At 34.8% G+C, this 25345-nt stretch overlaps 3 protein-coding genes across 3 annotated transcripts; 1 reads left to right on the forward strand and 2 right to left on the reverse strand.

The window, feature by feature from the left end:
• Positions 1-636: 636 nt before the first annotated feature.
• LOC141045273 (uncharacterized) lies at positions 637-1870 on the reverse strand. The gene is made up of 2 exons (XM_073533146.2): positions 1447-1870; positions 637-1024 (listed from the first exon to the last, which is right to left on the reverse strand). The coding sequence occupies exon 1, from the start codon at positions 1868-1870 to the stop codon at positions 1502-1504; it is 369 nt and encodes a 122-aa protein (XP_073389247.1). The 3' UTR covers positions 637-1024; positions 1447-1501.
• On the reverse strand, positions 637-6026 carry LOC112280851 (aldehyde oxidase GLOX). Its single transcript, XM_024516738.3, has 3 exons — positions 5068-6026; positions 4725-4941; positions 637-3340 (listed from the first exon to the last, which is right to left on the reverse strand). Exons 1-2 carry the CDS (start codon positions 5733-5735, stop codon positions 4791-4793), a joined length of 819 nt encoding a protein of 272 aa, XP_024372506.2. The 5' UTR covers positions 5736-6026; the 3' UTR covers positions 637-3340; positions 4725-4790.
• Positions 6027-11434: 5408 nt separating this feature from the next.
• Positions 11435-13553, forward strand: LOC112281200 (aldehyde oxidase GLOX). The gene is made up of 2 exons (XM_024517454.3): positions 11435-12395; positions 12522-13553. Exons 1-2 carry the CDS (start codon positions 11728-11730, stop codon positions 12670-12672), a joined length of 819 nt encoding a protein of 272 aa, XP_024373222.1. The 5' UTR covers positions 11435-11727; the 3' UTR covers positions 12673-13553.
• The last annotated feature ends 11792 nt before the right edge of the window (positions 13554-25345 follow it).

Here is a 25345-nt window from a genome sequence, read left to right on the forward strand (position 1 = left end):
TTTAAGATATATTTATATTATTATGAATAAATAATTTTAAATAAATAATAAATATTTATTTTATTGCTCAAAGATGAAATTATTGTAAATTCAAATAATTATTTTTTATTAATAATAAATTTCATTTCTTTCTTTTGGTGCAAGATAAAAATGCCTCTATATGGCATTCAATAAATCTTATTTTTTTTTTTACCAATAAATAATATTAAATATAAATCTTAATAAATACATGCTTCAACATACTTGTTGATAATTTAAAATATATGTTGTCGTAAAATACTTAAATTTCTTGTGATTTTTATGCATAATTACCAAGTTAGAAATGTCTTCTTAATAATAATGTAATTTTTAAAAGAAATTCATAATTTCAAGAATTTTTTTGTTTTAGATGTCATAGTTAAACTTGGATACTAAAACATTTCTTAAATAAAAAGATAAAAAATGAAGTTTTTCATTTTTTCTTGTATTTTATAACATTCTATTCAAAACAAAGTTCAATAGATATTTTTTTATAAAAATACTAAAAAAAAATCAATGCTACATAAGATTGATATTAAAATAAAAGCTATCTTTATAACTTCAAATTTTTCTTTCGTTTATTTTTTCCCTTAAATTTTTCTTTACAAGTTAAACATGTAAATAGAATAGCAACTTCAAAAACAATCTTATGCCAAAAAAATGCCAAAAAAATTGGTGGATAGTCAACATGGAGTTATCTTCCGCCCTCAACTTCCATGCCTCTCAACTACCACTACCAGAGCCTCAGAATCCTACTCGTCACCATGGAGCACAGCAGATTCCTCTCCACCTCGGCACAACAAACTTGCAAGGACACCATGGCCTCCCGGAGATCCCTCCATGGCCGAACTGGCTGCCTCTTGCTGCTTATGTCTTTTTCGCCCATATTACGACACTACGACCCACTACAGTCCCGTTGCCCGAAGCCACTCAAGCTGTCGCCTCAATTCCAAGCTCGCAACAATTCTTGTAGCATCAAAGGCTTGGTCATCCCAGTAGTGACCGCCTGAAGCACTTAATCACCAACTCAGTTGTCACGGGAATCCACCTCAAAACGATCTCCAACCAAGTGTGCCTGACATGCTTCCATGGCAAACATACAGCCAAAAAATTTCCAAAACAAGCGACTACAAGAGCCACTCAACCTCTCGAATTAATCTACTCTGATTTAAGCGGCCGCATGGCTACTCCAACATTCTCTGGCTACGAATACTATGTTACATTCATCTACGACTTTTCCAGATATACGGTACTAAGACTATTACAAAAATAGAGCGAATGTCTATATGAATTCAAAATTTTTCACACATGGGTTGAGAATCAAACCGGCTATAAAATCAGAACTCTCCGCTCCTATCAAGGAGGAGAGTACTTATCTTCAGAATTCACTCACTACCCGGAAGAACATGGAATTCAACGTCAACTCACCACAGCTTATACACCACGCCAAAATGGTGTGGCTGAAACCAAGAATCGAACTCTCCTAGACACCACAAGGTGCATGCTCCATGAAGCTCAACTCTCTAGATCGTATTGGGGAGAAGCAGTCACCTGTGCTGCGTATATACAAAATCGACTTCCCACGAAGGCTATTCCTTCTCACACCACTCCATTCGAGATGTGGCACAAGCAGAAGCCCGATCTCATTCACATTCGTGTATTTGGAAGTCGATGTTATGCCAAAATCCCTGATCCGCTCCGTGTCAAGCTTGATGTAAAAACGGAGGCTTGCATATTCCTTGGCTATAGCCCGGTCAGCAAGGGATACAAGGTTCAACTCCTCCGCACCGGCGCCACCGTCGTCTCCAGGGACGTCATCTTTCAGAAGGAGCCTGCTCCTCCCCGCCAACATGTTAAGGCCAGCCCCTCACCCGATGCCAGACTCCAGGAAGACCCACATTTCTTCCTTCCCAGCGGGTCGCAGCCCCCTGCCACTCCACCTGCGCGTGTATCCACGCGTGAGCCCCAGCACCCTCTTTCTGATGCTCCGCAGGTGCCGTCGGACCAGCATCAACGTCCTCCTTCACTACCTGTCACGAATCCTCTTGATGATCACCTCTCGTCTGCTGCTCCGGAACCAGATGCTGCTGATGGCCCCAGCCCGGGGTTGAGCAATTTTCATTTTTTGCTTCCCCTGGCTCCAGATTCCGCCCGTGCTCAGTCCCGACTTGAACAATCCTCCTTGCCCAAGGTACCACCACTCCTCCCGGCTAGACCGTCCCCGCGGCATGACGTCCGGTCTCCCACCGGCTTGGCCCTCATGCCTCATTTAGGACACCACAAACAAGCTCCCAGCACGGACCATGTTGCTGACTCTCCTGTTGAATCCCCGCATGGAACCTCTCCTGTACCCGTTCGCAAGGCTTCTCGCACCAACAAAGGCGTACCCCCGCCCCGGCATGGTCTGCCGCTTACTCAAGACCCTCTACGGGTTGAAACAGTCTCCCCGAGAATGGTTTACGGTCATAAACAAATTTTTACTTACCCTCGGCTTCACAAATTCTGCTGCGGATGGGAATGTCTATGTGTTACAGAACCGCTCTGACTTCGCGGTCCTCACCCTCTACGTCGATGACACTCTCATCGCGGCGAACTCCCTCCCCTTGCCCCATTCGATCAAGCGACAACTCAACTCTCGCTTCTTACTCTCCGATCTCGGCGAAGTACATCACCTGCTCAGTTTACAGGTCACTCGAAATCTTGATCACGGATGGTTCCGAATCACACAAGCTCTTTACATCACACAGAGGCTTGCGGAATTCGGTTTCCTCGCCTCCAAACCTGTGTCGACCCCGCTGGCCCCTGGGACTCATCTTTCAGCGGCCGACTGTCCGTCCTCCTCTGCCCAAACTGCCCTTAATGCTGCCTTCCCCTATGCGAATGCTGTGGGGTCGCTGAACTGGGCCAGCTTGTGCACTCGCCCGGATCTCTCGTTCACGGTCAGCGTTCTTGCTCAATATATGCACAACCCGGGCGATGCCCATATACGTGCATGTAAACATGTGGTTCGGTACCTCCGCGGCACTATCGACCACTACCTGGAGTACCGCCGCACTTCTACTGTGCCGCGCCCTCTCTACGGCTTCAGCGATGCCGACTGGGCAGGCGAAGTGGATCAACGCCGCTCGACATCCGGCTACGTTTTTCTTCTGTCAACAGGCGCCATCAGTTAGAGCTCCACGCGCCAAAAGACGACAGCCCTATCCGGCATCGAGGCTGAGCATGTCGCCATGGCCACAGCCGTGTCCGAACTTGTATGGTTGCGGCAACTCCTCCACGACCTTCACTGCACCGACACCCTAAAAACGTCGACCCGTGTATACTGCGACAACCAATCAGCGTTAGCATTAGTCACAACCACTCGTTTTCACTCCCGCACAAAGCACATTTCAATCCGCTACCATTTCATACGCCAACTTATGGCTCAACACAAAGCCGAATTTACCTACTGCCCAACAGACAATATGCATGCGGACATTTTCACGAAGTCCCTCACTGGACCGAAGCTTGCCCAGCATTTACCCATGCTTGGCCTGCTTGGAGAAGAAACCCCCCGTTCGTGATGCTTTGGTAAAGCGGCCGTGTTGGAAACAATAACAGTGACAAACCAAACATAACGAACAAACTAAGTGAAACGTCGCAAATAGTCAAATAGGCGAGACCTAAACGGTCGCACCTCCCTCAAAAGAATAATAACAGTGTACACTCAATTTTTAATATCGGTAATATATTCTTTCTATCAAAAACTCTCAAGTTCACTTGCTTCTAATACACGAGTCCACATAACAAACCACAAAAAACATCACTACACACAAAAACTAGTTTCCGAAGAAAGAACAAATGTGTGCACGCTGAGCTCTCTATCCCAAATGAAACAAAGAGAGCAGAAAATGAAAACGGGATAAGCAGAGTGTGTTCTGCAGGAGACTGAATAAATTTATTGTGCGAAGAATACATAGCCCAATTGGGCCCTCATAGTCTTTCAAGGCCCACTTCTTGGTTGACTCCAGGGGACCTTGGAAAAAAGACTATCACCGCCACTCACGCATATTGTTCATGCGGCTGCGATATCTAAATTATTCAACCCGGTCCATCGATAGACTCGCTGTGTAAGAGACTTCCTAGTGTAGAACTAATGGACTTCGTACACGATGGACGACCTTCAACCTCGCCTCGTGTTGGACTTCAATCTCACCTCGTCAGTGAAGTCTTGCTTTATTCAGTTAACTACCGTCGTGGCAGCAGGACAACGCACGGCCCACCTTTATTATCTCTGGACACAATAACCGATTCTTCTTGGACTTCCGATCGCCCCATGTGCCACATCAGTGCTCAATTTGCAAAGATCCCCACTATCCTCGCATTGATCTAATGAACAATAATCAACACTCCAAAAGCCACCAAGAGACGCTCACCACACCGTCGACACACTCGCAACTCTATCTAGACGTCTGTGTCACGATTGTACAACTCCCAGTAACAAGTGCAAGTCCTGGAAGGGCTGACACAGAGAAATAATACTTCGATCGACCTATTCACCAGCTCAATGTTCTACACCGAGGTTTAACTCGACTGCGGCAATCGTCACAAGGGCACAGTTAATTGTTCTGCTTGATCCACACACCCTTGGAGGGAATTCCGTTTTGGACCACAAACAGAAGGTAGTATGTGGGAGGGGCGATGGTGTTTTCGGGGACTGCGGTCACCTGCACCGACCAGCCATTGCCCGCCTTGGTAGGCAACATCGTCTTCAGCTTCATTTGCCTTTGACCCTACACGAAGGAGTGCATCACGTAGGGAGCGCTGTTCATGTTCACCTCCACTGCACCCACTCTTTGGCCCACAGCGAAGTTCACGACAAACACCTGCTTGTATTTGATCCGATTGGGATATCCTTGGATGGCAGGCCTTACACCATTGAATCTGGGCATCATCATCAAACAGTCCGTCAAGTTAGCTAAACGTGCACGTCGCAATCATTTCGCATAACCCGATAATGAATGACAAAGGATAATAAACAAATGTGGAACGTTGAGATTAGAGACTCACCCTGCACCCAAGTAAGGAGGAGAGAACGCCTCAACTCGCAGGTCAGTAGGATATTGTCCATTGTACGTGTAGAACTGGTGGGTGTTGCTTTCGGCCAGGAGCACTCTTCCGTCAGATAGTAAGTTTGCAGTGGAATGATACATGCGGGGAATGTTGGTCTTTGCATAGATCTGGAACTGCTTGGTCACGGGGTTGTAGTTCACTGGATTCAAGGCAGGGTTGTTGGCCTTTCCCCATCCCTGATAGCCGTTCTGGGCACCGTTGATGATCAAAATATCTCCGGTTGGCAGGTTGATCATGTCGCCCATAACACGCCGAATTGGCATGTTCTGCATAGCCCAGACGGGGTTTCCGGAGCTAGCCACGATTGTCCCGCAGCTGAACGACGCTGGGGCGTTCGCATTTCTAGCATTCGAGGCACCAGCGGCTGCACCTCCACACACCATAATCTGTGCAAACCCGAAACCTGTCTGCCATGTCAAGGGAAGCATGACAGCAGATCCAGCAGAAGGATAGTTACGGGGGTTTTCAAGAATTTGAGGATATCCCCTCACGACCTTGCTCGAGTTCCAATTCAATTGCACGAAATTCCTGTTTGTGAAAACGAAAAGATCTCCGTTTGGCAACAGATACACAAATGGGTAAAGATTGTTATCTCCTCCCAGCATATCCAAGTTGTAGAAGCCTTCTCCGGCTCTCCTCTTGGGTTAAAACTCGTAGGAAGGCGTGTTGCGTCCTCCTACAATGATTTGCTGAATACCAGAAGGCAAAAGCTGGTTGGAGGAATACCAACGGCCGGTTGCAAGGTTCTCTCCGAGTTCAATCCAGTCACAATTATCTCCAACGCCGCATGGTTGCAGGGTCCTGATTTTCCTGTTGCCCTCAAAATCACCTCTAGTCTGCACCATCCTTCCATTATCGAAGAACTGTCCCGATGAACACCACGTATCCGTGTACACATACAAAGGGCGGACCTGGTTGTTCCCTGGATTGAACATGACGGAGTGCACATAACAATCAACTTTAGAGATGCGCTCTACAGGCTGGTTGCGGCAACGACCGTTGGGGAGCTTGATGGCGGAGGGTCCTGTGTTGGTACGATCAAGCATGATGACTGTGTTCATGTGCGTAACCGCAGTATGCATTGAGGATATACCCGCATTGTTGTTCAAGAGTGCCCAACTGCCCTGGGCCGCCACAAGGTATGCACATGAGAATAAGCATTGCAGTGTTACCAAAACTACAAGAGTAGTTTTCGACAACCCCATTGTCCACGTCTCACCTGAAAAACTTTGAACTCAAGACTGAAACGCCACGTTAATCAAACAGAACTATCTTCTTCACCATAACAGACCTATACTGAACAATGCATGCACGAACGTTGATATCACTAATCAAGCAACAATTTAGACGAGATGGAACAAGATGATAACAAATTCGATCCTAACTCTATAACTACAACTTATAATCCAGTGACGGTATCGTTAATCATGAAAATCCTAGGTGCATGAAATTTGACATACATGCAGTCAATGCTAAAGCATTGGGAAGCCCTCCTGCCCCCGCAAAGCTGGCCGAGTAGTGATGATCGGCAGGATAATTGATCATTTGTAGTGCTGCCTTGCTGAAAGCCAAATGAACGTTGCAACCCTCCCAATCAGCAGGGTCGATGGTGAGGCATCTGTTTTTAGCCATTCCTACACATATGATGAGCTGTGGTAATATTGCACAGTCAATCAGTGGGCTGTAGTGGTACTGGAGTTGTGAAATTTCACATAAACAATCTAACAGTACCTGTGGCTCATTCGGTTACCAATGTTAACATTGTCATTTGCATCTGTGTCGGTAAAGGGAGTTGACTTTGGTGAGACTAGGAAGTCATGGAGCCATCTGTTTGATTGCTAAAAACAGAGATTGTCACAGGAAGTCACTGAGCCATCTGGTTGATTGCTAAAAGCAAAGATTGTCACAAGAAGTCACTGAGCCATCTGGTTGATTGCTAAAAGCAGAGATTGTCACAGCTCTCCTAATCTAATGCACAGATGCTCTAATCTCTTAACCACGGCAATAGACTTGTATCTAATTACCTAACCCAAGAAATGATTCCTAAGATTATTTCAACGATGATGTTTAAGTCATAGATGAGAAGAAACATTGTTGTATTAGATCATCTCCTAACAAAAATCTCTATAAGGCTCCAACATATGTAATCTAATAAATTTTTGTACAAGCTAAATTGTTGATTTTTAGCAAAGCAAACTATTTGTAGTGAAGTTCATAAAATATGATTCATTAATTTTAAATATTATTAATTTCTAGGAATAACAATGAATCTAAAAATTCCTTTGAATAAGTTATAGAAATACAAGAATGAGAAAACACTCTTTACAAAAAGAAGTGATATGGTGAAGTTGTTTTGTACTAAAACTAAGGCATTAATAAACCCCTCTTCATGAACATGACTACAAACAACCTCACAACTAAAGAATGGTTAAAGTTCAAGAGTTCTTGGTATGTAGTTTGGAGATAAAAGATATAAATAAAGTTCAAAATAAATGAGATGTGGGAGTTTGTCTTTGACACAAAAACAAAACCAACACCCATCTTGAATCTAAGTTAAGGCTTTTTTGTTTTGAAGATTGAATTATACTTTTTTTTTTTTTTTTTTTTTTTAAAGCAAGCAAATTATTTTGTAATAAGAATAGTTGTTACTGAAGATTATTTATTATCCAAAATCAAAGAAAGTTGAATTTGCTACTTAGGCACTAAGTTTTTAGTGAACTAGCTCAAATTTTTCTACAACTCAAAGTATAGCCAACTTAAGGATCTTTTTAGTAGATTTTTTGCTTTAAAAACATGTTGATTTCATGTTATAAGACACCTTACTAATTAAAATTCTTATGGTGACAACACTTTATATAAGTACTTTAAGTTAATTTGTACTTACATGTGATAATTAACAATGATGTAAGTGGATATGTTTTCCATAAGTAGTAAAGTGAACTCAAATGGAAGGTAGCTTAAAGAAGTAATTTTCAATAGCCGTCTATTTGACACCTTTTTTTAAGTGACTAATACTGAATAATGTTGTGAGATGGAGTTTGTTACAATGTTAGAAGTAGATCTAAATGAGCACAAAGATCAAGAATTGAAATTAGTGTATGGCTTGAAAGTGGTGGATTTAATAATTTCAAAGAAAGTAACCACATAAAATTATGGAGCTTGTGATTTTTGATAATATTGTGCCATAGCTAGGTTAGGTAAAATTATTTAAATTATGTTTGTTATTCTTTTATATGTACTTATTTGTGACAAAGGACATAGCTTGGTATATGGACAAGTAGATGTAGTGACATCAAGCTGTAGATTGTGATAGAAATCATTACAAGCTTTAAAATAAAGAGATATTAGCTACAACTTATTAATGTGGATTCAAAATTTGAATATGTCATAAGACAATCTTGTGGGTAAGTGTGACTCGGTTGAATGATTTGATTAGCATGTGTATTGTGTCTCTAATTGGTGTGATAAAAGAATTAGCATTAATATATTAAACATATATTACAATTTTTTCTAATATATATAAGTTGTCTTAGAGACATTCAGCTAGAGTAGTATTGCCACTAGTTAGAAGGTGACAAATTTGATATTTTAAGAAGATTTTGTCACCTTATTGATTGTAGTCACTTATTAAAAATATATTATTTTATATATTTAAGATATAAATTATATTGTAAACCAAATGGTGTGATCATTCACCATATAGATTTCTACCTCACCTTATTTACAAATACGAAATGTAGTGTCATTGTTAAGATAAACTTCACTGTTATTAAATGAAAATGATTCAAAATTAATAAATTGTTGCTAAGTGGTGTATAGCTTTTGTATTTACAAATAAGTTTTCTTCTTTTGTTGCTCCAAACTATAATGATTTCTTGGAGTAATTTGTCTGTATGAGAAATATATGTGCATAGAATGCAAGAAATATTTCTTCAAAAATATTTGATTTTGAAGTAAATTTTAACTTCATGCTATTGTAAAAAATATCTATAGAATTTTCAGCAACTTTAGACATATTTTTTAAATAATTTCAATTCCATTGCCATGTTTCTTACAATAAGAGCACAATGTGGTTAGTTAAAATCTAATTTTTAATTTTTTAAGGTTTTTTATGAAGAAATTCAATATAAATTTTGATTGCTACTTTCATATGCATTTGCATCTTAAAAGAGAGTTTTTAATTCAAATTGTGACTTACTTATGGCCATCTTTTCTTGAAAATAGATTACAAATGAAAACTGAAGAATTATAGTCTATATTGATTGTAATCTTTAAATCATTCAAACAATTATTTTGGCATAAACCTAATTAAAGTAAAGACTTCTATTTTTAAAGAAATGATCACACCTAAATAAAAGCATAATTAAAATAAAAATTTGAATTTATAAAAATATGACAACTATTTCTATTGTATCCATTTTTATATATATGAGATTTTCTTAGAAATACACTTGAATAAAAATTAAAATAAAAAATTAGGATATGTGTTATTTCCAATCAGCTATAAGACATTGTTTGATTTGTATCCTTTGACAAAAAAGAACATACAACATTCTACACAAATCCTAAGGCAGGTAAGCACAATATGATCATTTTCCTATTAAGCAATAATAATTGTTTACTTTGTTGGTCAAACTTTGATTATTGCATTTTGATTCAAGATGGGTGTTGGTTTTGTTTTTGTGTCAAAGACAAACTCCCACATCTCATTTATTTTGAACTTTATTTATATCTTTTATCTCCAAACTACATACCAAGAACTCTTGAACTTTAACCATTCTTTAGTTGTGAGGTTGTTTGTAGTCATGTTCATGAAGAGGGGTTTATTAATGCCTTAGTTTTAGTACAAAACAACTTCACCATATCACTTCTTTTTGTAAAGAGTGTTTTCTCATTCTTGTATTTCTATAACTTATTCAAAGGAATTTTTAGATTCATTGTTATTCCTAGAAATTAATAATATTTAAAATTAATGAATCATATTTTATGAACTTCACTACAAATAGTTTGCTTTGCTAAAAATCAACAATTTAGCTTGTACAAAAATTTATTAGATTACATATGTTGGAGCCTTATAGAGATTTTTGTTAGGAGATGATCTAATACAACAATGTTTCTTCTCATCTATGACTTAAACATCATCGTTGAAATAATCTTAGGAATCATTTCTTGGGTTAGGTAATTAGATACAAGTCTATTGCCGTGGTTAAGAGATTAGAGCATCTGTGCATTAGATTAGGAGAGCTGTGACAATCTCTGCTTTTAGCAATCAACCAGATGGCTCAGTGACTTCTTGTGACAATCTTTGCTTTTAGCAATCAACCAGATGGCTCAGTGACTTCCTGTGACAATCTCTGTTTTTAGCAATCAAACAGATGGCTCCATGACTTCCTAGTCTCACCAAAGTCAACTCCCTTTACCGACACAGATGCAAATGACAATGTTAACATTGGTAACCGAATGAGCCACAGGTACTGTTAGATTGTTTATGTGAAATTTCACAACTCCAGTACCACTACAGCCCACTGATTGACTGTGCAATATTACCACAGCTCATCATATGTGTAGGAATGGCTAAAAACAGATGCCTCACCATCGACCCTGCTGATTGGGAGGGTTGCAACGTTCATTTGGCTTTCAGCAAGGCAGCACTACAAATGATCAATTATCCTGCCGATCATCACTACTCGGCCAGCTTTGCGGGGGCAGGAGGGCTTCCCAATGCTTTAGCATTGACTGCATGTATGTCAAATTTCATGCACCTAGGATTTTCATGATTAACGATACCGTCACTGGATTATAAGTTGTAGTTATAGAGTTAGGATCGAATTTGTTATCATCTTGTTCCATCTCGTCTAAATTGTTGCTTGATTAGTGATATCAACGTTCGTGCATGCATTGTTCAGTATAGGTCTGTTATGGTGAAGAAGATAGTTCTGTTTGATTAACGTGGCGTTTCAGTCTTGAGTTCAAAGTTTTTCAGGTGAGACGTGGACAATGGGGTTGTCGAAAACTACTCTTGTAGTTTTGGTAACACTGCAATGCTTATTCTCATGTGCATACCTTGTGGCGGCCCAGGGCAGTTGGGCACTCTTGAACAACAATGCGGGTATATCCTCAATGCATACTGCGGTTACGCACATGAACACAGTCATCATGCTTGATCGTACCAACACAGGACCCTCCGCCATCAAGCTCCCCAACGGTCGTTGCCGCAACCAGCCTGTAGAGCGCATCTCTAAAGTTGATTGTTATGTGCACTCCGTCATGTTCAATCCAGGGAACAACCAGGTCCGCCCTTTGTATGTGTACACGGATACGTGGTGTTCATCGGGACAGTTCTTCGATAATGGAAGGATGGTGCAGACTAGAGGTGATTTTGAGGGCAACAGGAAAATCAGGACCCTGCAACCATGCGGCGTTGGAGATAATTGTGACTGGATTGAACTCGGAGAGAACCTTGCAACCGGCCGTTGGTATTCCTCCAACCAGCTTTTGCCTTCTGGTATTCAGCAAATCATTGTAGGAGGACGCAACACGCCTTCCTACGAGTTTTAACCCAAGAGGAGAGCCGGAGAAGGCTTCTACAACTTGGATATGCTGGGAGGAGATAACAATCTTTACCCATTTGTGTATCTGTTGCCAAACGGAGATCTTTTCGTTTTCACAAACAGGAATTTCGTGCAATTGAATTGGAACTCGAGCAAGGTCGTGAGGGGATATCCTCAAATTCTTGAAAACCCCCGTAACTATCCTTCTGCTGGATCTGCTGTCATGCTTCCCTTGACATGGCAGACAGGTTTCGGGTTTGCACAGATTATGGTGTGTGGAGGTGCAGCCGCTGGTGCCTCGAATGCTAGAAATGCGAACGCCCCAGCGTCGTTCAGCTGCGGGACAATCGTGGCTAGCTCCGGAAACCCCGTCTGGGCTATGCAGAACATGCCAATTCGGCGTGTTATGGGCGACATGATCAACCTGCCAACCGGAGATATTTTGATCATCAACGGTGCCCAGAACGGCTATCAGGGATGGGGAAAGGCCAACAACCCTGCCTTGAATCCAGTGAACTACAACCCCGTGACCAAGCAGTTCCAGATCTATGCAAAGACCAACATTCCCCGCATGTATCATTCCACTGCAAACTTACTATCTGACGGAAGAGTGCTCCTGGCCGAAAGCAACACCCACCAGTTCTACACGTACAATGGACAATATCCTACTGACCTGCGAGTTGAGGCGTTCTCTCCTCCTTACTTGGGTGCAGGGTGAGTCTCTAATCTCAACGTTCCACATTTGTTTATTATCCTTTGTCATTCATTATCGGGTTATGCGAAATGATTGCGACGTGCACGTTTAGCTAACTTGACGGACTGTTTGATGATGATGCCCAGATTCAATGGTGTAAGGCCTGCCATCCAAGGATATCCCAATCGGATCAAATACAAGCAGGTGTTTGTCGTGAACTTCGCTGTGGGCCAAAGAGTGGGTGCAGTGGAGGTGAACATGAACAGCGCTCCCTACGTGATGCACTCCTTCGCGTAGGGTCAAAGGCAAATGAAGCTGAAGACGATGTTGCCTACCAAGGCGGGCAATGGCTGGTCGGTGCAGGTGACCGCAGTCCCCGAAAACACCATCGCCCCTCCCACATACTACCTTCTGTTTGTGGTCCAAAACGGAATTCCCTCCAAGGGTGTGTGGATCAAGCAGAACAATTAACTGTGCCCTTGTGACGATTGCCGCAGTCGAGTTAAACCTCGGTGTAGAACATTGAGCTGGTGAATAGGTCGATCGAAGTATTATTTCTCTGTGTCAGCCCTTCCAGGACTTGCACTTGTTACTGGGAGTTGTACAATCGTGACACAGACGTCTAGATAGAGTTGCGAGTGTGTCGACGGTGTGGTGAGCGTCTCTTGGTGGCTTTTGGAGTGTTGATTATTGTTCATTAGATCAATGCGAGGATAGTGGGGATCTTTGCAAATTGAGCACTGATGTGGCACATGGGGCGATCGGAAGTCCAAGAAGAATCGGTTATTGTGTCCAGAGATAATAAAGGTGGGCCGTGCGTTGTCCTGCTGCCACGACGGTAGTTAACTGAATAAAGCAAGACTTCACTGACGAGGTGAGATTGAAGTCCAACACGAGGCGAGGTTGAAGGTCGTCCATCGTGTACGAAGTCCATTAGTTCTACACTAGGAAGTCTCTTACACAGCGAGTCTATCGATGGACCGGGTTGAATAATTTAGATATCGCAGCCGCATGAACAATATGCGTGAGTGGCGGTGATAGTCTTTTTTCCAAGGTCCCCTGGAGTCAACCAAGAAGTGGGCCTTGAAAGACTATGAGGGCCCAATTGGGCTATGTATTCTTCGCACAATAAATTTATTCAGTCTCCTGCAGAACACACTCTGCTTATCCCGTTTTCATTTTCTGCTCTCTTTGTTTCATTTGGGATAGAGAGCTCAGCGTGCACACATTTGTTCTTTCTTCGGAAACTAGTTTTTGTGTGTAGTGATGTTTTTTGTGGTTTGTTATGTGGACTCGTGTCGTCTTGGTGATTGTACTTTTTCAATTTTTGATTATAATTTTTATTGTACAGCGCATTCACGTGATTTTGATCTTTGTGCATGTCGGGGTGCAACGCTGTGAGTGAGCTTGCCTTGGTCCAGATCACGAGAAAACTACTTCCTGCATTTTGTGTCCCTCTCACGGTTTTTTTTGTAGCTGTAGGATAACAAGCCGCTTTTTGCACAGCTACAATCCATAGCGCTGTCGTTTTACCAGTAGGAGTTATCGTTAACATATTGTTCTTTAGCCTTGTTGGCATACAGTTTTGGCAACCACCTGTGTGTGGGCATGGTGTGTGCAGTCTTAGAGTACCTCCATGGTGTGTGTAGAGCCCCCTTGCCTCCTTTGATGTTTTACCAACATGAACCCATCTTTGTCAACCTTTGCTTTGGTGTTGCTTTTCGGATTTTCCACGCTTTCCTTTGTCCCAATATCTGTTGCTGGGAGGAGAATGCTATCCATTTATTGCCAAGATGTGTCATTTGTATTTTAGCTGAAATCTGATATAATGTTTTTGTTTGAAGTCATGGAAACATTTGTAATCTCATTGTATGATTAATTTGTAGACACAATCCACACCTAATTGGAAAATAATTGTAGTTTAGAAAATCACATTTTAAAACATGGTTTGAATTAGAAGACAATTTTAGTTTTGACAAACATTTTAAATATTTTTGAAACAACCATAGGAATGATATTGAAGTCATGCTAAGATTGTTTAGGATATATATTAGCAATTTGGCATTTGCACAAAATAGTGTATTATTGCATTATGTTGAATGGAATAAGACATTATTAAATCACCTAATAATCAATTTCTTTGATTTGATTATATTGGCATAAAAACAACATTGTGGTTACTATCAAAATAAGCCCAAGCATTGTTAGATTCTACAAATTGTGTTGGAAGGACTAAACATTTTAAAGACTTCATAGAGAAATAAAATACAAAGGTAATACAAAGGTTACTATCAAAATAAGCCCAAGAATTGTTAGATTCTACAAATTGTATTGGAAGGATCAAACATTTTAAAGACTTTATAGAGAAATAAAATACGAAGGTAATTTAAAAGAAATATATCTATTCTGTAGGTAGTTTTAAAAAGAATTAGAATCTACTAAAAAATTAATTAAAAATCTGAAGACAAGTTTTAGTGGATTTGCAATTTATCTAAGTAAATAGAAGTTGTAAAAACTAAGTTGAAGTAGAAAGAATTTTTTTAAGAAGATAAATTCTTTTTAACCAGTAGTAAGAAAAATTTAGAACTTCTTGAACTAGTGTTGTTACTTCTTTACTATATTTTTTTTCACCATTCTAAGATCATTTTTTTTTGCTAATAACTTTGTGATACTTGACTTTATTCATCTTGTATTCATTATTTAATTTTGTATATCATTCTCATTTCTTCCTTTATTATAGTCTATTTAGTATAGTATTGTAATTATAAATATTATGTATGATCTCTTATATTTGAATTACTTGTATTGATGGAAGTCTCTCTATCTATTATTTGTTGTACATGTAATATCTTTTAGTTCATTATTCTTTGGTGAAGACTTTTGCATTTGATTCAATGTTGATGTCTTTTGACCCCTTTTTAAATGTATTGTTGTGATAACTATGCCAAATATTGTCTTTCTTATTTTTTATGTATTTATCATGACCAAAATAGTAATTTTATCAATAATTTTTTCTTTTATTTAATTTATTAAAAATATTATCCTATCCTACTAATATATCTTATATTTAAAAATAGAATAGTTAAAACTTCTTTCTATATTGAAAGATCTATTATATAATAAACTTTGTTGTTGAACTCTAATTTTTTGTTTTATAATGTTGGAAAATATTTGCATTACATTTATCTATCTTATTTATTATTATAGTAACAATAGTAGAAATTGATGTAGATGTTATATTCTTTCTCTTTAAATCATGTATTGAGGTTTTTTTTTTTTTCCATAATTGACTATCTTTGAAGTATTTATACTATCTATACTTTTATATTTTTGATATTGACAATTGAAGTATGTTGCTATAATAATTTGAATAATACTTCAATGAATTTTCTTTTGCTTTGCTTGAATTCTTTATAATTTTAATTTTAAATTATCCTTTGAGATGAAAGGTGAATTCACTTACTTGCCATTTGAAACTCTTTGCATCTATTAAATTAATAGTGTATAAGCATATGTAGTTCTTCTTTGGAAATATAGAGTAGCACATAGAAATCAAATAATATGTCTAGCTATTTCCAAATTATAGATAGAAATATTTAGACTGATAGCCTTATCATTCTTTCTTTTATAAAAGATAAAGAATAAAAAATTTCATAATATATACAATTTTACTATATACTTCTTGGAAATAAAAAGTTATTTCATAGAGTGGATTGTGATTCAAAGGAATAAAATTGTAATATTTTTTTTATTATATTACTACAATTATCTTCTTTTATGTTAAAAAATGCTTCTTTTATTAAAGTCTTTTGTATCTTCTTCTTCCAATTGACTGCTTATACAAAACTCTATAAATCCATTGTATCCAACAACTCTTCTTTTTTATCATTCTATTTATTTTATTTCACAATACTAAACTGAAATTAAGTTATTTTTTTTTATTATTATTATTTTAATTTTATTGATTCTTACATTTTCTTTGTACATGTTTTAGCTAACACTTCTTTGGTGAATTTGATATTCTTATGCCTTTCATAACTTCATTCATATATTAGCTTCATCCTATCTTTATAATAATTTTAGTCATATCATTTCCATTAAGGATATTTATCTTCTTTTTTATAATTATTGGTTCTTGTTTATTCTTCCTTCCTATAATATTATTGATTAGAGGATCCTTAAGCCCTATATTTATTTATAAGTAGATAATTTTTTATTGATTCTCTTCTCATCATGTTATTTAACTATTGTTATGGTTTATTAACTTTTATGCCTCTATCTTAGTAATATCAATTATACATTCAATTTTTAGTTTCATGAGCATAAGTATTACAATTGGTGCAAAATTTAAAATAAAATTTTAAAAAAAATCATCCTTTGTTATTGCACTTACAACAAACTATTCCATTCATAAATTATCAATTTTTTTTAATTATTTTAGGCCCTCTTTAGTTGTATTTTATATCATTTTTTTACTTTCTTCTTTTTTTTCTTCATATGAATTATTATTTGAGACTTCAAAGTTTAAGTTATAGATTTATTTTTTACGTATACTTAGTTCTATCTTCTTTATCATAAAGTTTTTTTAATGTATCAATTAGTAATAATGTTACATATTTACTAACTTCCTTCTTTAATCCATATAAAAACTATATTTTTTAAAACAAATTTTAAGTTTGAGGAAGAAGTTTATTAGTGGTCTAAATTACTTATTCAAAAAATTCTTTTACAACTTCACTCTTCTTTTGTTTGAGGTATAAGAGATTATCAATGACTTCTCTATCATTTTCTTTTTCATTGGATAAAATAATGAATGCATTTCAAATCTTTCTCCAAATAATAAAGTATCTTATAGAATATTAAGCATATCACTTAATTATTAGCTTCTTGAATGAAATTGAAAAAAAAATCAACTTTTTTTTTATCTATTGTTTCTTTGTTGGCTTGACAAACAATATTAATTTTTCTTATATAGATATCCAAATCACCCTTGCTTTTAAACTTAAGTAGTATAACTTTGGTATGTCTCATTATAAATGCCATATTAACTGATGCCTTTTATTATAATAGTATAAGTAAAATAAAAGGTTGTATCAAAAAAATTCTTAGTCATGTACTTATAGTTGGATGTAATTGAATTGGTGTAAGTTAATCCAAAAACTTTTTTATAAAGAAAAGACTTCTCCTTTCTTATTTATTTTTATTTTCAATATTTATTGAATTTTAATCTTCTTCACTACTAGAATCTATATCTTTCACTAAATTCTTTAATCAAAAACTTGTAAGTGAGCTTCTTCTTCTATTTTTTCTTTCTTTTCTTTAAACATTTTATTTGCTAATTATTATTATTATTATTATTATTATTTTTAGTCTATGTATATAGTTGTCAAAGACATGAATCTTAAAAAAAAAAAAATCCTCAATGTATTCTTGTGTCACTGAAAAGAATTAGAAAGTCACTCAAAGATGATATATTATAGAACTAGAATGACTATTGCCAAAGACAAGAAACCTAGAAAGTCTTGGAATAAGACTAAAGACTAGAAAGGCATTGATAAGAGTGAAGAAGGCTTCATTCTTGCCTCTATATATACTCTTAACTAAAAACTATGTGGTGATGTCCTATAGGACCTCTAAAACGTGTTGACTTTGCTAGCCACATGTTTTAACTTACAAGGCAAATTATCTATGTATGTACCACATAGTTAGCTTGTTCTATAAGCTACTACATAGAATTAACTTGTCCTAAAAGCTATGAATACGTGGTTAACTTGTTGTCCAAGTTTCTATCCTATATATGTATCTAAAATTAAAATCGCATCTATGAAGCTTCTAAGAAGCTACTTTAGAAGATTTTATGAAATTAATCTATATTTACCTAATTAATTATATAAGTAATTCTTAGAATAAATGTATATATCCATGATATTACCTCCTCTTCTAGGAACAAGTTCTATGAAGAGCGGTCTTTATATATTGAAGAAGTCTAAGATGCAATGAATTGTATTTGCCACATACTTTGACCTTTGCTCTCTTCAAAGATAGTTGATAGGTTCTCTTAGCCATCGATAGTATCTCATATCAGAGCAAAAAGACCACCCTATTATTTGGTCATTGTTGAGGCCTTTGTAACTTCTTTCAAATAAAACATTTAAAACATTGTCACGAGTTGTTCTTACCTTTAATAAAAACACCAAATAGAAGGAGTCTCTTCTAAGGTCGTGATACCAAACACGTTGTATCTTGCCATCTATTTGAAGAAAGACATGTCATTCTTAAGGATCTTCATCTCAATTTTGTCATCTTGGAGGTTGTAACAATCACAATGTTTTATCTGGTAAGTCCACAAATAAAAGCTTTTAAATTAAATTTGCTAGTTGTTGGTTCTCCATCTTCTTAGCGTAACAAATATATATAAGCTATAAAAAAAGATAGAAGGTAGAATTTTATCTTTCTTTGATCTTGTTTCTTTTATAGCAAAGATTTGTTATTCTTCATCTTAATTTTGATGTATTTTGTTAGTAAAAAGCTTCAACTCTCTTTATTACATTTGCAAGGTTCTTTGATGGCTTTCATGTGCATTCACTAATATCATATCTACACCAATAAATAAGATATTCTAACCTATTTTGGCACCACCTTGAGTCTAAGATTTCTTCCATCTCAAACTCTTAATTATTATCTACTTCTATAAAAGGTGGTATTTGTCTTCTTCTTAAATTATTCACTGTCTTATACAGCTCAAAAAGTGACACGTAAAATATAGGGTGGATCTTCATACACTCTGATAAATATAATTGATAAGCAATAAGATTGAGTTTTTTACAAATAAAAAAAGATCTCAATCTAAAATAGTCCAATTTATCACAAAGATGAGTAGTCTTGATATTGCAATGAAGAAACCATACCTTGTCACTTACATTGAATTATGGTTGTTCATTGTAATATGCATCTACGATGGTCTTTTGCCATTCTTGAGCTTCTTTTAATTGTATCTTCATTGTTACATGTAGCTCTAACAAATGATTTGCTAAATCTTCCTTTGTAAGATTATCAATTTTTGAAAAGTCAAAAGTATCAAATCATGGATGATAATTATAATTGGCAATGAAAGGTATTTGTTAAGTAGAAGAATGTACCAAATTATTGTATGCAAACTCTACCAATAGCAAAAGAGTTGTCCAATCATCTTGATGATAGTTGATAGTACACCTCAAATATTGCTCCAAAATTTAATTCATCCATTTTATTTGCTCATTAGTTTGAGGATGAAAAGTTAAAGAAAGCTTTATATCCACCTTTAGAATCTTGATACAAATTGAATCCCCTTATCTCATATAATATCCTTTGGCAATCCATGATAGCAATAGATATTATCAATAAAAAGCTTAGCTGTTTCTTCACCTGAAATAGATTTTGTATATGGTACAAAATGTGCCATTTTGGTGAAATTATCTATGATTACAAATATGGAGTCATATGAACTTGAGACTAGAAGATCTATGATAAAATCCATAGAAATAAAAGACTATGATTGTTCTGGAATTTATAATGATTGAAGAAGTCCATAAGATGAATGACAAGGAATTTTGGATCTTGAATAAGTATTGCATGATTATAAAAAGTCTTTGATTGCCTTCTATATTTGAGTCCATCAAAAATCTCTTCATATTAGTTCTAAAGTCTTGTTGTATCCAAAATGTCTAGTTGCTCAAAAATCATAACAAACTTGAAGGACATGTAATTGTCCCTCACCTTCTAGAATAGATAGGAAATCTTTCAAATATAGTAGGTTGTTCTTAAATTCAAATTTTGAAGTGTCATAGGACTTAGAAGAAGTATTCTTAATATCATGAACAAGAAGATGAGAAGACATACTTGATTGAATTTACTTTAGAAAAGTTGAATTAATAGTCCATGTTGATTTTATTGCTCGAAGATGAAAAGACTTGAACTTCAAGAGAATCATTCTTTGTTGGTCAAAAGATACATCTCTTTCTTTTGGTACAAGATAAGAACATCTACAAAGGGTGTCTAATAGACCTTGTTATTTTTTGGATCAATAAGTGATTTTGAAATTAAATATGGATAAAGATATGCTCCAACAAGCTTAACGACAATTCAAAATATGTACTGGCATTATGTACTTGAGGTTCTTATGATCCATACATATAGTGATTTGATTTGAAGTACCTTTTAGATAATGATGTTATTCTTAAAATAAATCCATGATTGCAAGGAGTTTTTTCTCATGGATTTCATAAATAATCTCGATTGTTGAAAACTTTTTGGAATAGAAAGTTACTAGGTGGAGTTTATCATTTATTCCCATTTGTGACAACATGACATCCATAGCATAGTCAAACGCCTCTGTTTCTACAAAAAATATTTTGGAGAAGTTGATGCAATGCAAGATTGGTACAAAAATAAACTCCTTCTTTAAAGCATCAAATGATGCTTCTACTTCTTTATTCCACTCAAGTTTGTCTTTACAAGTCAAATGTGTTAGTGGAGCTACAACTTGAAAAAAGTTTTTGATGAAGTTTTGGTACTAATTAGCAAAGCCCAAAAAGCATTGCACATCTTGTACTATTCTTAAAATCTTCTAATTTATGACAGTTTGGACCTTCTTGGCATCCATCATAAGGCCTCTTTTGAAAATAATGTATCCTAAAAAATCAACTTAAATAGTATGGAATACATAATTTTTTAACTTAGCATATAATCCTACATCTCTAAGTTTTTGTAATACATAACAAATATAAAGTTCATATTCTTTTGTATTCTTAGAGTAGATTAGAATATTGTCTAAATAAAAAATGAGAAAATCATCAAGAAACTTACAAAAAATATTATTTATAAGATGTTAAAAAGCAATCGATGCATTCATGAATCCAAAAGACATGACATTATATTCAAAATGTCCATACCTAATTTGAAAACCAATCTTCTATTCATCTCCTTCTTTGATACAAAATAAATTATATGCTCCTCGTAGATCTATTTTGGTATAGATCTTTACTTGATTGAATTGGTCAAGAAGTCCTAAAATCAAAAATAATGGATATCTATTTTTGATGGTGATCTTATTGAATCCTTGATAATCTATACACATCTGTAGAGATTTGTCTTTATCCTTCACAAGTAAGATAGGGGCCTTGGCTAGAGATTTAGAATGGTATATTAAATTCTTTGCTAAGTTTTCATCAATATATTCCTTTAATGCAGCCAATTCATTCTGCGATAAGCTATAGATTGGTTTGAGTGATAGTTGAGCTCTTTCTTGCAGATCAATTGAATAATCATAAGGTTGATGCTTTTAAAGAATATCTGCATTTTTTTTTCAAAAATATCTTGGAATTCTTGATATTGGCTAGGAATAAGACTTGATATTTTTCTATCATTAGAAATGAATGTAGCATATATAAAAAAATATAATCATTTTTTTGCAGAATGCATAAAAGCTCTTGCACCTACCAGTTAAGGTTTAGAAATACTAGACTTGTGTACTTCTATTTTACTAATGCAATCTTGGATTGTACTACCAAAAAAATTGAGATTATAAGAAATCCAATCTATTTAAAGATTATATTTTTTCAACCACAATAATTCTAAAATAAATGGATTGGAAGAAGATCTTATTACATTAAATACTACTATGCTGTTATGAACTTTAATTGTTACATCTAAAGGAAGAATCTCATGGATAATATTTCAGGAAGATAATAAATGACCATCTATGACTTCTACATGTACAGGTTTAGTTTTCTTGACTAAATGTATTTTTTTATTTTTGACAAAATCTTCATTTATAAAAGAAGCTAAGGCTCTTGAATCTAATAAGATAAAGACTTTGTGATTTTTAGATCCTAAATATCCATCTATTTTAAAATAAGGTGAGGGAATTGAGGAAAAAATAGGACCTTCACTAGATGTTGTATATGATTCGAGCTGCACTATCCCTATTGTAGCTCAAGAAAATTATTTTTTGATACATTATCTTCTTTGTTAATTATGCTCTTCATTTTATAATTGTGTTGCTTCTTTAGACAATGTTGAATACTATGCTTAGCTTTTTTTAGTAACTTCCAATATTTTTTTGCTCCGTGATAGGTTTACAATGTATCATAATAATTTTCATTGGTTCTGGCCTTGATAAATATATTTCAAAAAACTTAGAAGTTACCACCATTACTTGACTTGTTCCTCTCTAGCCAAGTCTTTGTTCTTGATGCCTTTCAAATAATTGATTTTTGCATGCAATGACTTGAGTAATAAATTATTTTAAAGATTTTTCTTTCAACATTCTTAATAATAAATCTTTGATGCTATTCTTTATTCCATATCAAACTTGATTGATAAGTGCTTTGTCATTCCAATCTACATCACAAGCAAAGTTTTGGAATTCAGTAGCATATGTGATGGTTGATCGTGATCTTTATTGTAAAAATAACAGTTTGATTTCTACTACTTGTTCTCAATCACTTTCTCTGAATGTAGCTCTAAACACTTCTAAGAATGAATTTAAATCATAAAGAAGTCATGAATTCTTTTCCATCAAAGTTACAAATCAAAAAAGAGCACTTCCAAATAAAAGTGCACTTATAAAGGTAACTTGAGTAAATCCATCTATATATTAGAAAGGGTATAATCTTAAGTAGAGTTTAACTTATTGTAAATACCCTCAAAATTTTGATCTTGTTCCATCAAATACCTCGGGCATATTAATTCTTGCCTCTCTTGAGCTTGTAGATGTAAGATCCTTTGAATTTGGTTATAAGGCTGATCAACTTATTTCCTTTAATTGTAAAATTTCTTGATGTAGACTTTGGTCTTCTTCCATAGGTATAGAAGTAATGCTCCTATGATTGATATTGGTGATGTGTGAAATTTCTACCCTAAGAGTGTTGACAAGCTCATGAAGATCCGAAATAGTTACAAATCTATTCTTGTTTCTACTAGGAATAACATTTATTATCTTTTTTTCTATAGACAACTCAAATAAATTCAAAAAATTAAATTAGAAGAAGGTAATTTGCAACCTCTAATAAAAATTTCCACAAAAAAGGATAATCCATTCTCTTTAAAACAAAGATCAATATTAAAAAATAAGATTTTTTATTTAAAGGCGGATAATTTGCAACCTTCAAAATATAACAATAGAAGTAGGATAATCCACTCACTTTTAAAATAAGACAAAAACAATATATTTTTACTCTTGTCAAACTATCAAGGATATGAATCTTGAAGAAAGAAAATCCTCAATGTACTCTTGTGTTACTAAAAAGAACTAGAAAGTTACTCAAAAATGATATATTATTGAACTAGAATGGCTATTGCTAAACACAAGAAGATTAAAAAATCTTGAAATAAGACTAAGGACTAGGAAGGCATTGGCAAGAGTGAAGGAGGCTTCACTCTTGCCTCCATATATACTCTTAACTAGAAATTATGTGGTGATGTCCTATAGGACCTCAAAAATGTGTTGACTTTGCTAGCCACATGTCTTAACTTACAAGATAAGTTATTTATGTATGCGCTACATATTTAGCTTATTCCACAAGCTATTATATAGAGTTAACTTGTTCTACAAGTTACTAACATGTGATTAACTTGTTGGCCAAGTTTCTATCGTATAAATATATTTAAAGTCAAAACCACATCTATGAAGCTTTTAAAAAGCTTCTTTAGAAGATTTTATGAAATTAATCTATATTTACCTACTTAATTATATAAATAACTATTGAAATAAATGTATATGTTTGTGACAATAGTCTTGCTCACAACTTATTTTCTTAGAATCCTTGGGCTTCTAAGCGATTCAGTTTCTTGACTCATTACATAATGTAAAACTTAACATTAATAATTATTATTTTATTTTATTTTATTTTATTTTTCATATTGATTTGTATTTTTTTTCTTTAATATTTATTGAATACTTATCTTATTTGGTTGTTATACTTACAAAATTTAGATGGCTCCAAAATCTCTTACTTTAAAAAGATTTCCTAATTATTAAAATTGACCTTCATTCAACATATATTAATGTAGATCCTTCTTCAATATTCATCTTATTTTCTTTCTTTTTAAAAATAAAGTCTAATAGTGTGGTTTTTTTCTTTCTTGCCTTTGAATTTAATCTTTATATCTTAATGTGCAATATAACATTGTTCTATACCATCTTTTTTTATGATTTTTAATACTCTTGATAAACTTAGTTTGTTCCATTTAAGAACATCATTCATCTTTAATATATATATATATATATTTATTAAAAAAAAAAATTGATAATGATTTGAACTTATAAGTCCATGGACTTTGATTAATAAGAATACAACATATCTCTAATATACTTGCCAATTAAACATATAGATTCTCATATCTTTAAAATTATAGAATATTCTTTCTATGCTTTCATATAGAAACTATTTTTATACTCACAATAGCTCTTAATGAAGATCATTCTTTATCTTTTAGTCATTATGGCCTTAATATAAGTTCTTGAAGTAGAGTTCAACATCTATATTGAAATTAAGATTAATTTGTATATTAAAGTCAAAGATTCTATCAATATCAATCACTTTGTTGAAGTTAATTACTTTCTTTTAGCAATTAAATTCTAAACTAGTCATCTTTTTTCTTTAATCTATTTTTATGTCTTTATATGTTTTATAATATCTTTTTATTACTACTAAGTCTTTGTAAAAGTTGAAGTATTCTATTGATGTAGTTTGCTTTGAAGTAAAATTTTAATTCAAACTTGATGAACCTTGTCTTAAAATTATCTGCTTGCTATATAACTTCATATTTTTGACTTTAAAGCCTTTTTAACCTTAAATTTAGAATCCTAAAGATATTCATAAATCCTACTTTGGTACATTTTATGACTTAAAATTATGACTTATTAATTTATTAATAAATTAGAAAAAAAAAATATAATAGAATGTTAATTGTAATCTTTTTATTATAA

The sequence above is a fragment of the Physcomitrium patens genome, chromosome 4, assembly GCF_059467195.1.
Source record: "Physcomitrium patens ecotype Gransden chromosome 4, ASM5946719v1, whole genome shotgun sequence".
Classification (NCBI taxonomy): domain Eukaryota; kingdom Viridiplantae; phylum Streptophyta; class Bryopsida; order Funariales; family Funariaceae; genus Physcomitrium; species Physcomitrium patens.